The sequence below is a fragment of the Triplophysa dalaica genome, chromosome 8 (genome assembly GCF_015846415.1).
Source record: "Triplophysa dalaica isolate WHDGS20190420 chromosome 8, ASM1584641v1, whole genome shotgun sequence".
NCBI lineage: Eukaryota > Metazoa > Chordata > Actinopteri > Cypriniformes > Nemacheilidae > Triplophysa > Triplophysa dalaica.
Window position 1 is genome coordinate 19,074,296 of NC_079549.1, and position 16,916 is coordinate 19,091,211.

At 38.7% G+C, this 16,916-nt stretch overlaps 2 protein-coding genes across 2 annotated transcripts; both read left to right on the forward strand.

Annotated features, from left to right (window-relative positions):
• The first annotated feature begins 39 nt into the window (after positions 1 to 39).
• LOC130427059 (mitochondrial chaperone BCS1) lies at positions 40 to 3,554 on the forward strand. The gene is made up of 8 exons (XM_056754083.1): positions 40 to 190; positions 338 to 728; positions 818 to 957; positions 1,115 to 1,309; positions 1,511 to 1,574; positions 1,857 to 2,029; positions 2,314 to 2,431; positions 3,154 to 3,554. The coding sequence occupies exons 2-8, from the start codon at positions 409 to 411 to the stop codon at positions 3,404 to 3,406; spliced, it is 1,263 nt and encodes a 420-aa protein (XP_056610061.1). The 5' UTR covers positions 40 to 190; positions 338 to 408; the 3' UTR covers positions 3,407 to 3,554.
• An 809-nt stretch (positions 3,555 to 4,363) lies between these two features.
• Positions 4,364 to 16,431, forward strand: LOC130427058 (sterol 26-hydroxylase, mitochondrial-like). Its single transcript, XM_056754082.1, has 9 exons — positions 4,364 to 4,645; positions 4,902 to 5,092; positions 5,871 to 6,070; positions 6,633 to 6,830; positions 13,903 to 14,066; positions 14,927 to 15,093; positions 15,309 to 15,390; positions 15,473 to 15,673; positions 15,764 to 16,431. The coding sequence occupies exons 1-9, from the start codon at positions 4,406 to 4,408 to the stop codon at positions 15,893 to 15,895; spliced, it is 1,575 nt and encodes a 524-aa protein (XP_056610060.1). The 5' UTR covers positions 4,364 to 4,405; the 3' UTR covers positions 15,896 to 16,431.
• The last annotated feature ends 485 nt before the right edge of the window (positions 16,432 to 16,916 follow it).

Below are 16,916 nucleotides of genomic sequence, written 5' to 3' on the forward strand. Positions count from 1 at the left end.
TCTGGCGGAACTATTTTCTTAAACAACACCGGAAGCAACACAGAGGTCGCCATGTGATTTGTCCAATGAGGGACAACGTATGGGTGCTGTAGGCAGGTTCTGCTGTAATGCAATATCTATATGATCGTTATGATTTATTTTAAACAAGACAATGCTGTGTGAAAAATCTGCCGTTGGTCTTTGTATTACCGTAAGTACTTAACATTTATTTCATTACAAAGATAAACATTGTATCAGAACTGAGCAATGATGTGATGTTAGTCTTAAGGCTTCTGCTTCTTTATAATACCACAAACATTAAACATGTACGTATCTTCATTACTTTTAACATATACAGGAAGAATACTGTTTGGAGAGGACAAAACTACTTTTCCTGACTGTCTGAGAGAATCTGAAGACACCCTCATCATGACCATGTCAGATTTCCTTGGAGCCCTAAAGGACAACCCTTACTTTGGGGCAGGTTTTGGGCTGGTGGGTGTCGGCACAGCACTCGCAGTTGCCAGAAAGGGGGCACAGATTGGAATGATCTTCTTCAGGAGACATTACATGATCACTCTGGAAGTGCCCAGCCGAGATAAAAGTTATCACTGGTTGTTAAGCTGGATCACTGAACATGCCAAACATACACAGCATCTGAGTGTAGAGACCTCCTATATGCAGCACGAGAGCGGGCGTGTACATACGCAATTCGACTTCCACCCGAGTCCGGGCAACCATATTATTTGGTAAGATGACTTTGTACTCTAAAGGTATAGTGTAAACCGGTAAAGTTGATCTATCAGTCCGCCTCTCTTAGAATGCCGTGTGCTTTCAGGTATGGAAGGAAGTGGATCCGAGTGGAAAGGACCAGAGAAAAACAGATGGTGGACCTGCACACTGGAACTCCATGGGAGTCTGTCACATTCACAGCTATGGGCAGAGATAGGCGGATATTTTTTAACATACTCCAAGAAGGTGTGTTAAAGAGAAATATGGCAAAAACAGATGACATAGCTAATTGTTTTCGTATGACCTTTATTCAGTGGGCTAGTCCTGCAGTTTCGTGATGATGCTACTTGATGCATTAATTTCAAGGTGAAATTATGAACCGCCTGAATTTGTGTTCGTACAGCTCGTGAACTGGCTTTAAAGCAGGAAGAGGGACGGACCGTGATGTACACAGCCCTTGGAGCGGAGTGGAGGCCGTTTGGGTTTCCAAGGCGACGACGACCTTTGTCTTCCGTAGTACTGGAGAATGGAGTGGGGGAGAGGATTGTGGATGATGTAAAAGAGTTTATTGGAAATCCCAAGTGGTATACTGACAGAGGTAAACTATTACTGGATATCTACTGTAAATAACATCTATCTTTTTGTTTTTAAAACTTAACCCATATCAGTGGAAATCCATCCTGCAGTTTACATCTTTAGATTGTCTTGTTGTATTTTGTGAAATAATAGCTTTTTGTTTCGTGTTTTGGTTCACTTTTTAAATTCAATTTCATTTTTCTTTTTTAAATGTTTCGATCAGGTATACCATATAGGAGGGGCTATTTGCTGTATGGACCTCCAGGTTGTGGAAAGAGTAGCTTTATGTAAGCACAACTTACCTTCTATACACTTCAGTATGTTATAGAAGCTGTAAATTAGTAGTATCATATAATTTTATATCTGATGCTACTCCACAGTTGTAGTCTTTCCGTCAAGGCAGGTAACTGCAATATGATGAAAGACACAAATGTACATTTTTATGTGATGATTTGAATAAACTATTAATTTGCAAAGTAATTTAGCTCATTAAGGGTTCACTGTTTGCAGATTCCTTAATAGTATATTTTATTAAATAAATTGTTGTTGGACTGTGTTTTGTTTTTCAGCACCGCGTTGGCCGGTGAGCTGGGTTACAGCATCTGTTTGATGAGTCTCAGCGATCGCAGTCTGTCTGATGATCGTCTAAACCACCTGCTGAGCGTCGCTCCACAGCAAAGCATCATCCTGCTAGAGGACGTGGACGCTGCCTTCGTCAGCCGAGACCTGCTGCCCACTGAGAGTATGTTGCTGCTGGGGAGAAATACCACGGGCTGTTGTGTTGTTGGAAACCGTTTGTCTTCTGTCTATTTATGTTGCCTTATGCTGTCACAAAATATCACCCCATCTTACTCATACAGTTTTTAACAGTGTCACTGTTGAGTGAATCACACTAAACCTGTCACATTTTACCTAAAAGACCTTACATTTTACTTATAGTAGATGAAGCCTGAGCAAATACAAATGCTGTATATGTATTTCTGTATCATGGTAGAATTTGTTATGTATTTGTGTATTTTTGGACAGGTCCGATGGCGTATCAGGGCATGGGAAGACTTACATTCAGTGGACTTCTAAACGCTCTGGATGGAGTGGCATCTTCAGAGGCTCGGATTGTGTTTATGACAACTAACTTCATTGAAAGGTAAAGCCTGACATTATGGCTTCAAAGTTGTGTCATTCTCTGATACTTTAATTTTTTTGTTTTATTTCAGAATTTGTATTCCTGGCCCATTTCATCTATTGATCTCGTTTTAAAATATGTTTTATAGCAGTCAGGTTTTAACATTCATGGATAACCTAGAAATATAAATTTTTAAAATTGGATTTTCAGGGCCATGAAAAGTCATTTAAAACGAGTCTCAACAAGCAGTTGAAAAGTTACTTAAATTTATATTGTCATTAAAAAAAATTCAGCTATGCCAACAATTATATTGCAAATTATACATTTTGATCATTTTATTGTTACTTTCTGTGGTCTAGGCTGAAAAGTCTTTCTGGTATTGATTAGTAGGTGTCACTAGAAACTATCTTCATGCAGGTCAAATTCTGCTCTATGCCCCAGGTTTTTACAGATAAGGCTTAAGGCTAGTCCCAGACTAAAAGGAATTTTGAGTTATCTTAACTGAAAATATCTTGCCCTGACATGTCAGTGCCATTATTTATAATGTTGTTTCTAAGGCATTTTAATAAAAGCTACATGACTTGTCTTAGGCTAAGCCTTGTCTATGAAACCGGGCCTAAGTGAGATAAGCAGGAGTTATCACAGTACATTGTTCATTTATATTTTTATAATAAAAAAGCATGATTCCTTAAATAGTACACTAAACCTTTGGTCTAACTTTTTCTGTTTTGCATGTGCTGAAGACTGGACCAGGCTCTCGTCAGGCCCGGACGTGTGGATTTGAAGCAGTATGTTGGCTACTGCTCCCACTGGCAGTTGACTCAGATGTTTAGGAGATTTTACCCTTATGAATCTCCGTGTGAAGCGGAGAGATTCGCACAGCAAGCACTGGAAGCACATACAGAGCTCAGCCCCGCTCAAGTGCAGGGACATTTCATGCTCTACAAAGCAGACCCGTCTGGATCTATCAAAAACACTGCAGAGATCAAGGAATGAAGAGCTGTTGAGGGCACACAGACTTTTGTTGAAAAATGATGCTAAGTGAACCACAACAAATTGATAAACATTTGTTCCTTTTATGTTTACACCGTTTGGATAAACAATTTTCACACAACCGACAAATAAAATCCAGCTGTGAGAGGTTTTTTCTTTTTTTGTGTGATTGAAAAGATTTAAAGCATTTAACAAATTTCTTAATGGCTCAAAAACCATTATGAATATAAAGAGAGAGTTCTTGCTATTCTGTTTGAATGGCCGTATAAGGCATATACAGTATATGTATAGACAGTGCTCAATTTTTTATTACAATTCAATGTTGTACCGAATTTCGACTCCCCTACTTCTGATTGGTTCATTCACCTAGGATGCTGCTTTTTGATTGGTCCTTATCTCTAAAGCCCGCCCCCACACCTAACCCTAACCATTGTGAGGATGCATAATCTGGCAGGGGTGCATTTCTCAGCATTACACCGGATTGGATTTTGGAGGTGCCCGATCCAGATCCGACTTGTTCCGGCACAAATTAAGCTCCGTGAATTAGGGACTGTATAAGTTTATTATGTTATCTCATGTTGTTCTAATTCTATGGGGCTTTTCACATGGTATACAAAAGAAAATATTCACTGTTGTATTTCAAACAATAAAAGTGGATGGTACCATCCGTGGTCGCCTTTCACATTTGTTGTATGAAAAATATCTGCTTTGACTCCCTTTGTGCTCCATTCAAGAATGAAAGCCCTATCAGTTTCCAGCGAATAAGGAAATCAATGTGGTGCCTTGTTTTCAATTTTGCCCAAGATTTGACCAACAACTTGAAGTGTCACATGTTATTATGCTCCATAGGCTTGTCTGTTAGTACGATGTTTACACAGCACCCCCGCACACGAGATTCCTTCAGACAGTGAGGGGTTAACCTGAGAGGCTTTAGCCCCACCTCCCCCTCCCTTTTAAGTGAAACAAGATCTTGGTTCCCTCATTCTTCATACTGCATCCGTAATGGCTTTTCAACTAGCCTTGAGCTCTGCAGGAAAAAGGATTGGTTTTGTTTTCCTGAGGACCACCACAGCAGCCGTGGACATCAGAAGGGGAGCAGTGGGAAATACTAGTGCTGATGTCACTGACCACAACAGCCACATGAAGCTCAAGACTATAAGTCATCTCCCAGAGATCAAAATCTGTAGAATGTTGTGGAGACTGTTCTTTAAAGGCTACCTCAATCGCATGCATGAGCTGCAGGTAAAGAGTGGACGTCTATTGTATGTTTAACGTGATGCAATCTGTATTTCAGATATTTATTCATTGTTAACTGTTATTCCAGAACTCATTGTTTCAGATTCTTAATCATAGTTAAAAAATAGAAAAAAAATATTTCCCAACTTAATTATTCTAAAGTGGTTTCTGCCTCAAATGCTCTAAGTTCTTGTTTAGCAATAACTATGGCAGGCAGATGAATCATTCTCTATGTACCAATTTCTTCCCTTTTTCTTTACAGTTATATGAAAAACTGCTTTATGGCCCTTTGTACAGAGTGAATGCTGGAAACTACAATTGTGTTTCAATAAGCAATGCAGAATTACTGGAAGAACTGCTTAGAAAAGATGAGAAGTTTCCCTCCAGAGGGGACATGACACTGTGGACGGAATACCGTGACATGAGAGGCATCGGCTACGGCCCTTTCACAGAGTAAAAACAACAGTCAGGATTGTTATTTCTAGGAATTTATTTTAAATTATATTTCCTTTCGATTATCTTTCTATTCAAATCAGTTTTCCTCAGTTTTCACTCATTAACTTATCAAATATTTAAAATTTCTCTGAAATGTTTACCTGTAACTTGGGCTGTCAAACGACTAAACGTGACTAATCGCATCCATTATAAAAGTTTGTGTTTACATAATATGTCTGTGTAGTGTGCATATATATTTTTTAATATACACTTATATGTATCCATACTTAGGAAATATTTACATGTATTAACTTATATTTACCAATAATTTAAATATATATATATATAAATATATATATACACACGCATGTGTATATATATATACACAATATATACGTATGTCTTTATCAGAAGAAAATTAATATGCACTGGATGCGATTAACTGGGATTAATTGTTTGACAGCCCTAGTTTTAACAAGTGGCAATTTTTTTTAATAAAATAAATAAATATTTAAAATGTACTATTTATAATCATGTTTTATTTAAATATTTAACAAATATGGTTATTTTATTTATTTTATAGTAACATGGATAATAGTGCTGTGATTGAAAAAAAGTTAAATAACAACAATGTTATGTCACATGTGATTCCAATAAGCTTAACAAGGTTGTGTACCACTGCCAGGAGATCTAATGAGGCCAAAGTGCATTTGAAAATGAGGGAAAATGTTAGCTATGTGGCGTTATCTCAACTATATAACTATTATGTTGTCTTTTATTATATGTTTATTAACAGAGAAGGAGAAAAATGGTACAACCTGCGTACAGTGCTGAACAAACGTATGCTGCATCCAAAGCACTCAGTTCAGTACGAAGATGTAATCAATGAGGTGGTCACAGATTTCATCAAAAGGATTTACTATCTGCGTGAGGTCAGCCCCACGGGTGACCTGGTCTCGGACGTGGCCAATGAACTTTACCGCTTCTCTCTTGAAGGTATTCGTATGCAAAATAGTTTAAAGAGAGTTCCTGTAACTCGGGCTCCAAGTTTATTTGTCATATTATTTGTCATATGTACAGAAAGTCATTGACAATCTGTAGCTACACTGAAAAGCTTGATGCAAGGCTCATGCATTCTACAGCAAAAACAAAATAATTATAATGTAAAGCACAAATTAAACTCACAGATAAACACAGAATAAATGATAATAAACATAGCCTAAAATGTACAGCGATATGTTAATATTTAAGCAAAATATGTGCTACAAAATTCATGTCAGACTGCTATAAGCAGCCCGCTGTGGTTGCCAGCCTGAAGAGTATTAATTCACATTTAGCAACATATGTTCCTACTTAGTTACTGGCTACCGTTAGTTATGGTGTTTCATAACAAATAACATTACAGTCTTGTGTCATCATTACGGTTAATGTTGATATTCATTCCCATCTGTAACGGACACAGCACAACAACTGTCTTTCAGTTTAGTCTATTTTCCCAGGAGCTCTGTGTGAAAAGGGCTTATTTGGCTTACGTTTTACTGTCTTTTTTCTCATTCAGGGATATCATCCATTCTGTTTGAGACACGAATTGGTTGCCTGGAGAAAGAAATTCCTTCAGAGACACAAGATTTTATTGACTCCATTGCACGAATGTTCACCTACAGCTTGCCTGTGATGGTGCTGCCAAAGTGGACGCGCAATTACTTGCCATTCTGGCAACGGTACATCAGTGGCTGGGAAGGCATATTTAAATTGGGTAAGCTTATTTGTGGTGGTCTTATCATCGTAATCAGGTATTTGACACATATTATATTGCAGAAAGAGTAGGAAAAAAATAGGACTGCAATATGTGCAATATGCAGCACTCATAGATAATATTTTTGTTGCATATTGTCACATTCTACTACAATATATAGCCAGCAGGATGGGGGCCCCTGGGCTTGAATTGATTTTGGGGCCCCGTTCTATTAAAAATCATGTGTTTGTCAGCATTAGTAATTATTTTTTGTCCAATGGCTAACAATGACACTTGTTCATTTGTTTACACGTTTATAATGCTTGTTTTGACAGTTGGATCTGCAAACATTACAATATCGAGGGGATTAAGTTTTTTGACACAAGTGAGCGGACACAAGCTGTGTCCCACTTCGGGGGCTGCAGGACTCTTAAAACGGAGGACTTGTTCTTCAAAGCATGCAGCCTCAAAAGTCTTAGAACCAAATGGAAATGAGACGGTCTAGCCACGCAGGGGATTTCCTAATTGCGTCAACTGTTGCTCATGTAGTGATATCCTTCAAACTTCCGTAGTAGTAGTGTTGCGCAAATTTGTGTCCTTAAGTGAACTTCAGCCGATTTCCTGTGTGGAGGGAGTAGAGAGCAATGAACACTGTTCAGGGAGCATGTCAATCGGAACGCAGTTCATTCATTGAGCTCTCTTCTAACGAGCTGGCGATTAAAATCAGGTGTGTTAAATAAGAGAGAGACACAAAATATGCAGGGCGGGGACAAAGACAAGGATTGAGAACCGCTGCTCTAGGCTATGAGTGAAATCAACCAATCCCCATTTCTCTAAGACGTTCTGATGCTTAGATATAGGTATTGCTAAACGGTTGTTAGGCTAACCTGTTTGGTTGCTAGGGCCATGGCTTAGCATCTGCCAGTAAAGATACTCTAGGCTAGTTTTTGGTGTTTTTTTGCCCCCCTATTGAAGACCCGCCCGATCGCTTATAAATGTCATAGGAGACCATTCCTGTATAGGCCGGCCATTTTGAGCCCTCATCTGTGAGCCTACGATAAAAGCTGCGGGATAAGTAGCGTGGTGAAATTTTGGCAGAAAAAGAAGAAGCAGAACTAGAAATTTACATTTTCTGAAGAAAATGAGAGTGGTGCATTGTGAAAAACCACGGAACTGGGCATTCACTAGGGTGATGACACATGAGGGCAAGAAAGAGTTTATCGAATAGCCATTTCTCAACAATATTCTGATGTTGATAGCGTCATGATGATCTTGAAAGACTGATTGGTTGTCTGAATCAAATGACCCCACCCGACACTGTTCTGCAGAGATATCCACCTGGTTCTTTTATAATGGGAGACTATGGGAGCGGTTACTAGGTTGTTGTAAATGGTTGCTAGGGGCGTGGCATCATAGCGTCATGATGACCATGTGATACTCGCTGCCTAAATCAAATAAGCCCAACCCCTTGTCTCTAAGTGGTTGTACTGCGAAGATATTCAACACGGGACAGTTGTGACAGGTGTGACGCCTTATATGGGCATGTTCCCTGCCCCATGTTAAGTCATTGGGGTACTTTTGGGGGCTCAGGGGTACAACTTACACCGCAATGTGATGTATGTTCTTACAGAGGCTGATAGGCTCCTCAAATGTGGTAACCCTCATATTACTACGAAATTCTCGCTCGGAACTACGACCCATTAAACGCCATGTTAAGTCAATGGGATGTTTTTGGTGTTTTTTTTGCCCCCCTATCGAAGACTGATCGCTTATAAAAGTCATAGCACAACATTCCCGTATAGGCCGGTCGTTTTGGATAAGTTTACCTAATTAAACGACATCATTCCTTACATAAGGCAAGGCAAGGCAAGGCAAGGCAATTTTATTTATATAGCACATTTCATACACAGTGGCAATTCAAAGTGCTTTACATAGAAGAAATTAAAATAATAAAAAGAAATAAGAGTAATTAAAACAGTTTATAAAAGTAAAATACAGTACAGTACAGACAGTCGGACGAACATTGGCACAGTGCTCATTCACTAAATGCATAGCTAAACAGATGCGTTTTGAGTCTGGATTTGAAAGTGACTATTGTAGGAGCACATCTGATCTCCTCTGGAAGCTGGTTCCAGCTGCGGCTGGCATAATAGCTAAAAGCAGATTCGCCATGCTTTGAGTGAACCCTTGGTATTTCTAGCTGATATGATCCTAGTGATCTGAGTGATCTGTTGGGTTTATATTCATTGAGCATATCTGCAATGTATTGAGGTCCTAGGCCATTGAATGATTTATATACCAGTAATAATACTTTAAAATCAATCCTAAATTTAACTGGGAGCCAGTGTAAAGACCTGAGGACTGGTGTGATATGTTCATATTTTCTAGTTCTGCTCAGAATCCTGGCGGCAGCGTTCTGTATGAGCTGCAACTGTCTAATGGTCTTTTTGGGAAGGCCAGTGAGGAGTCCGTTACAGTAATCCACCCTGCTGGTGATGAAAGCATGAACAAGTTTCTCTAAGTCTTGTCTGGAAACAAAGCATCTAATTCTTGCAATATTTTTCAGATGGTAGTATGCTGATTTGGTTATTGCTTTGACATGACTACTGAAACTAAGGTCTGACTCTAGTGTCACACCAAGATTCCTGACTTGATTTTTAATTGTTTGACCCCTAGAGTGAAGGTATGCGTTCACCTTGAGAACTTCATCTTTGTTTCCAAATGCAATTGCTTCAGTTTTGTCTTTGTTTAATTGAAGAAAGTTTTGACACATCCAATTATTGACTTCATCGATGCATTGGCACAGGGAGTCAATGGGGCTGTAATCGTTAGGCGATAGAGCTAAGTAGATCTGTGTGTCGTCTGCATAGCTGTGGTAAGCAATTTTGTTCTTTCTCATTATTTGGCTCATTGGGAGCATATACAGGTTGAACAGGATTGGCGCAAGAATTGAGCCTTGAGGGACTCCGCATGTCATGGATGTCCACTCAGACTTATGATCTCCTATACTCACATAATAACCTCTCCCATCTAAGTATGACCTGAACCATTTTCGGACTATCCCAGAAAGCCCCACCCAGTTTTCCAGCCTGTCAAGAAGTATGTTATGATCGACAGTGTCAAATGCAGCACTGAGGTCGAGTAGTATCAGCACTGATAATTTGCCTGAATCAGTATTTAAGCGAATATCGTTTATTATCTTTATGAGCGCTGTCTCTGTGCTTTGATGTGGTCGGAAACCAGATTGAAAATTGTCAAAGTATCCATTCGCGCATAAGAATTTATTCAGCTGATTGAAGACAACTTTTTCAATGATCTTGCCTATGAAAGGAAGATTTGAGATCGGTCTATAGCTGCTTAATATGGTCTTATCCAGATTGTTCTTTTTCAGGAGGGGCTTTACAACTGCAGTTTTCAGGGAGTTTGGTAAACTCCCAGAGAGAAGTGAGGCATTTACCACTTCTAGAAGATCTGCTTCTAAGCTGTTTAACACACTTTTGAAAAATGATGTGGGAAGTGTGTCAAGAGAACAGGTTGATGTTTTAAGGTGTTGTACGGTTTCTTCCAAAATTGTGCCATCAATTTCTTTGAAGTCAGACATAGTAACAACTTTCTCAGGTGGTTTGATTATCTGTCTAACCCCAGGGCAACTCAAGGATGTGCTGATCACCTTTCTGATATTATTGATTTTCTCACAGAAGAAAGAAGCAAACTCACTGCACTTGTTGTCTGAGAGCATTTCACTGGGAATCTGGTTTGGCGGGTTTGTCAGTCTCTCTACAGTAGCAAAAAGAGTGCGTGTGTTGTTTAAATTACTGTTTATAATATTTGAGAAGAAAGTCTGTCTAGCTTTGCCTAGTTCCATATTAAAAGCATGTAGGCTGTCTTTGTAGATGTTATAATGGACTACAAGTTTTGTCTTCCGCCATATGCGTTCTGTTTTTCTGCATTGTCTTTTCATATTTTGCACTGCTGTTGAGTTTCTCCAAGGTGCTTTTTGTCTGCCACTCTTCTTCCTGACTTTCACAGGAGCAATATCATCAATTACAGTTTTTGAGTTAAAGGAATCAAGGAGAAAATCAACAGAGTCTGCAGATATGCTTGGTGTTAAGGATATAGCCTTCATAAATAGTACACTAGTGTTCTCATTTAAGCATCTCTTCTTGACAGACACAGACCTAGCTTCAGTGGCAGGAGAGATCAATATATCAAAGAAAATACAGAAATGATCAGACAGTGCTAAATCCTTGATAACAATCGATGAAATGTTTAGACCCTTACTGATAAGTAAATCTAGAGTGTGCCCACGATTGTGTGTGGGTGCATGTACATGCTGAGTAAGATCAAAAGTTTTTAAAACAGTATTGATTTCTTTTGGCATATTGGTTTCTGCATTATCTATGTGGATGTTAAAATCTCCAGCAATGGCAAAACAGTTAAACTCTGAGGTAATTGTCGATAACAGTTCTGTAAAGTCCTCAGCAAAGGCTGGAGAGTATTTTGGAGGCCTGTAAATAATGATAAGTAAAATGCGTGTAGCACCTTTTAACACAATACCCAGATATTCGAAAGACAAATAATTCCCAAATGATTTTTGCTTACATTGATAGATATCTTTAAAAAGAGCAGCTAGACCCCCACCTCTCTTAACAGCTCTGCAAACACTCATAAAAGTAAAGTTAGGGGGGGCTGCTTCATTTAGGATTGTTGCACTGCAGCTGTCTTCTAGCCAGGTTTCATTCAGAAGCATAAAATCCAGATTGTTTGTGGTTATTAAGTCGTTGACTAGAAGTGATTTATTTTTAAGTGAGCGGATGTTAAGGAGTGCTAACTTAACAGTCTTACTTATCCCCACAGCAATATTAGTTCGACGTGTAATAGGCACCAGATTAGTTAGGTTTGCAGTACGGCTATTGAAGGCCTTAGACTTTCTATCTTGTAATAGAACAGCAATAGAGGAAGATGCAGGCACACTGGGTTCCCGCTTGTTCTGTAAACATTTGAGAAAGTTACTGTTATCAAAACGGGGACCCGACACACATCACTGAGAGCTGGTATCAGTTGTTTTCGGTTCACCTCGAGCAGATGAAGGAAGGTGTGGGGCCTGGCGTTGTGGCAGAGACCGAAGAATTCTCACAGGAGCGGTAGGGCGAGCTGGGCCCGCAAGCTTTGCTGCAGGCTTCGAAGTCGGTGGTAATGGAGCCTGTCTTTTTTTGGTTGTTATCTGGGGGCTTGCGGCAAAAGAGTGGGATAGTCTGGTTCCAGCATACACCAGTTCTTCCATTTTCTGTGAGAAGCACAGAAGGGGCGAGGCTGGTGAGAGGGAAAAGGTGTCTGGTGAAAGGTCCCGTTGCTCTGCTGTTATCGGAGGTTGTGATATGCTGTCCTGGCTTCCCTGGCTGTTTTCCAGGAAGTCGTCCTTGGGTGCTGAATCTTCAAGCAGTTCTGATATGTCTGTCTGTGATGAGCTCTGTGGGCAGGGCTCAGCTGAGATTGTGTCCGTGAGCAGAGGTTGTTGTGGTGGAGTGGTGTTATCATGTCCATTTTGCTGCTGAAGTGAAGTCCCATGGTCATTCATACTGTGTCCAGATGTGTGTGTGCCGTTCAGATTGAGTGGATTGGCACAAACTGCAGAAGGATGATTGAGGGAGAAGTAAATATTATCCTTTAACACTATTGAACCAAGTTTGTTTGGGTGATGCCCATCCCGATGAAAGAGTTGTCTCTGACTCCAGAAAAGATTGAAATTGTCAATGAAGTTCACTCCTTTTATATTGCAGGTTTTTTGCAGCCACGTATTTAGCCCAAGTAACCGTGAAAACCTGTTTGTTCCTCTTGCTGGGAGAGGTCCACTGATGAATGTTTGAACTTTCAGTCTTTCAAGTGTTTCAAAAAGTTCATTGAAATCCTTCTTAAGGAGTTCTGACTGCTCTTTATGAATATCATTCTTCCCCACATGAATGATGAGTTGATTTGCAGTCTTATGTTTCATCAGAATATTCTGAAGTTCCCTGTTAACATCAGAAGTTGTTGCTTGTGGAAGGCAGCACGTAGTTGTATCCCTGCCGCTAATGTTTCTGATTATGGAGTCCCCCACTATCAGAGTCCTGGGCTCTGCTGCTCTCTGAGCGGAGTGCCGGTGTCTGCTCAACCTTGAGCGCCAGTTAGCATCAGTGTTAGCTACTGGCCCATTCAGTCTGTGTTCGATCCCATTCATCACGTTTGGGGATTCCTCATTTACATTCATTAGCACTTCAAATCTGTTCTCAAGATGTATAGGCGGTGGTAGGAGACTAGTGTTTGCAATCCTTGTCAGAGCTGTATCTGGGGTAGAGGATGCTACTGCAGTAATATGTGATGCTCGTGACAGTCTGATGTCTCGAGTGCCTTTGGGTCTCGATCCCTGTTTGTGCCATCGATTAGTAAGTCGATCGGCTTGTTTCTCTACCTGTCGAGGAGCACTAATTTCATGGGACTCACCGGTATGCTGAGGGTGTCCATGACGAAGCTCCGTTGTGTGCTCCGTCTGGTTTGGTGGTCTCGTAAGTAACTTTGTTTCAAGAACTGCAATCCTTTCTAAAAGTCTGTGGCAGTTTGTGCAGCAAGTAGATTCCAGAAGAGGCATTTTCTGTTATCCTTTGGGCAGTTGTGTTTTCCTTTCCCGGAATGTAAGCTGGTAGGGTAAAAGAATTCTCAGTTTTTGTAGTAATCCAAACTTTGTCGTATGAGCACTGTGCTGATTTGCTAAAGTTAAAATTAGGTGATAAAAGGAAATAAAATAAAAGAAGAAATAGGGGATAAAATGTCAAAGCGATAGAGCAAAGCGCGGAGCAGTAAGCGTGAGCGTCCGAACAGTAGGAAGTGCTATTGAATCGTGCTAGGCCAATTAACAAAGTTTAAAATAAAAATAACATGACTGGCATAAAACTAAACAAATCAAATGAACGAGAGCAGATGGGCCCCCTAAAGGGCGGGGCCCCTGGGCAGGAGCCCAGTCAAGTCCTAAGGTAAGTCCGGCCTTGTATAGCACAGGCACAGCCTTTCGTACCTTATTCTCTAGATATACTTTTCATCAGTTTATGGTTCTGCCTAGCTGCTAAACTGATTGACATGAAGATGGAGGACATTCAGAAGCGTGTGGAGGCAAATCAGGAGGTTGCTGGAGAGTATCTTACCTACTTGCTTTCCAATGTCAAGATGTCCAGTAAGGACATTTATGGAAGCATTGCTGAACTGCTGTTGGCTGGAGTGGACACAGTAAGAGATATTTACTTTAGCTTGGACCATTTGAATAGGTTTAAAGTGGTAGTTCACCCAAAAATGAAAATTCTGTCATCATTTACTAACCCTCTTGTCATTTCAAGCCTTTATGACTTTCTTTCTTTCACAGAACACAAGAGAAGATATTTTGAAGCAAGTTGGTAACAAACAGTACACCAAACCAATGCAAGTGAATGGGGTCCTGGTTAATATCTTCTTTTGTGTTCTGCGGAAGAAAGAAAGTCATACAGGTTTGATATGACAAGAGGGTGGGTAAATGATGATAGAATTTAAATTTTTGGTGAACTATCAGAAGACTATCAGAATTCATGAAATGGCTCCCAAAAATTCAAATATATTTTATTTTTTATAGCACTTTTTCTCATTTTGCATTACATTATAGAAAGACTTACATTAATAATGTACTAAAGTTATTTTTGCACTGACATTTCCAACTGAGCATTGCAATGGAATTTTATTTAATTTTATACAGACTTGTTTTATCAACGATGACGACCAACAAAAATGTCTGAAAAAAACATTTAAATAATATATTAGTATATATTGCTTTTAAAAGGATCTTTGTGAAATAATTTGTTTGAAATGTGTTTGTGGTGTCTTGTTATGATCCATCGTTTCCATTCTCTCTGCTTCTTTACATTTTCTCTTTTAGATTCTGTACTAACCTTTTTACTCTTCAAACTAAGCATTGCAGTACTAGGAGTATTATTTACTCTTATATAAAAAATTGCTTGTGACTTCGTAAGTTTCTTTAGATAAAATGTCTGCTAAATGTAAAGACGGTAATGCTTCTCGTTTGCATTAAAACAGTGTCCTGCTGTTTTTTTTTGTGCTAGACCTCAAACACAATGATGTGGGCACTGTATTTGCTCTCAAGAGACCCAGCAGCACAAGTTGCTCTATATGAGGAGGTAAACCGTATTGTAAAGGATGACAGAGTGCCAACAGCGCAGGAAGTGAACAGCATGCCATACCTAAAAGCTGTCATTAGAGAAGCACTAAGGTAGAGCATTAACACAAAATGTTATGTTGTGCACATATAGATGGACAGTTATTTTGGCTTCATTACTATGTGTTGAATTATTTTGGGGTTACTTATCTACTGTATATATCTACTGTATATGTAAAGTGAATTCAGATAAGCGAATGCACTTTTTTCAACATTAAGATATGTAACAGTAAGATAACAAAAACACTCATATATAATTTTCTCGGCAGAATGTACCCTGTGGTCCCCATAAATGCTCGTATCATGACAGAAAAGGATGTAGTCATTGGTGGACACTTTTTCCCCAAAGAGGTGAAATTTTATTACCAATTGTTCTTAAACTTCTGAATATTTAGAAATCAGCACAACTTCATCAATTGCTTCTTTTGTACAGACGACATTCACAATAATGCATTACGCAATCAGCAATGATGAGAAAGTGTTTACAGAACCAAGGAAGTTCAAACCTGAACGGTGGCTCCGAGATGGCAGAGCAAGACCGAACCCGTTTGGCTCCATCCCGTTTGGTTTTGGAGTCAGAGGTTGCGTTGGTCGTCGCATCGCTGAATTGGAGTTGTATCTGGCTGTGGCGAGGGTAAGAATCAGTTGATTACTCATTTCATGCTACATATTTAAATGATTTATTTGATTTATTTTGCTTGTTGAATCCATCTTTTCCTTTCAGATAATCAAGTTGTTTGAGATCAGACCAGACCCAACTATGGGTGAGGTTCAAGCACTCAATCGCACAGTGCTTGTGGCAGACAGACAGGTCAACCTTCACTTTGTGGAAAGACAGAACACACCTCAGTCGTAGCTAAAGAAGACTGTACACATTGGCCTAAATGAATAATGAGAATTTTTACTTCTTTGTGTGAGCTTCACCTCTCTTTCCATGTGATATGTTTTGCAATATAAAGGATACAACACTGTGAAAAATTCAGTTCTTTTATTTTGTATAACCTTTTCATGAAATATTTTTTCATGTATTATGCTGAAATTAAATTGAGCTTTTAAGGAGTGTTTTTATGTAGTCTACTAAATGAGCTGATAATCGGGTAATTTGTATACATAAATATTGTATTTCATGATGCTGTTTAGGCCCTACATATAAATGTACTTTATTTTATGAATTTTATGAATCTGGTCTTTTTTATACATAAATATTTTATTTCATTATGCTGTTAAGGCCCTATGTATAAATGTACTTTATTTTATACATTTTATGAATCTGGTAATTTGTATACATAAATATTCTATTTCATTATGCTGTTTAGGCCCTACATATTAATGTACTTTATTTTATGAATTTTATGAATCTGGTCTTTTTTATAGATAAATATTTTATTTCATTATGCTGTTTAGGCCCTACATATAAATGTACTTTATTTTATGAATTTGAATAAAAAAATCTAGCTTTTAAGGAAATGATTGACCTGTGTATTTAACTTGTTTTTCAGCATTAGATATGCATAGAAATCACAAAAATGTATCGATTTATTTTACTCATAAATATTGTATAACTATAGTAGGCTTATACTGTATTTTGCTCACTGCAGATGCAAAAGCCTAATTCATGTTTGCTAACACAGACCAGCAATTTCAGATTTTGCTAATTAAATGATAATAATCATTGTTTAATTAAATTGATGCAAAACAATGCAAACATGTTTTTTTATACATAAAATGTTAATTATAGAGATATTTTAAAAGACTGAAAAAATATATTTTGAGATGTTTTTGCTACGTTCCACATTTGTCTCATTCGTGTATTTAAAAACCATTTACGGGTAAATTATTTAATGTTGTGTGTGTGTTTTTTTATGGGAAAAGTTAAA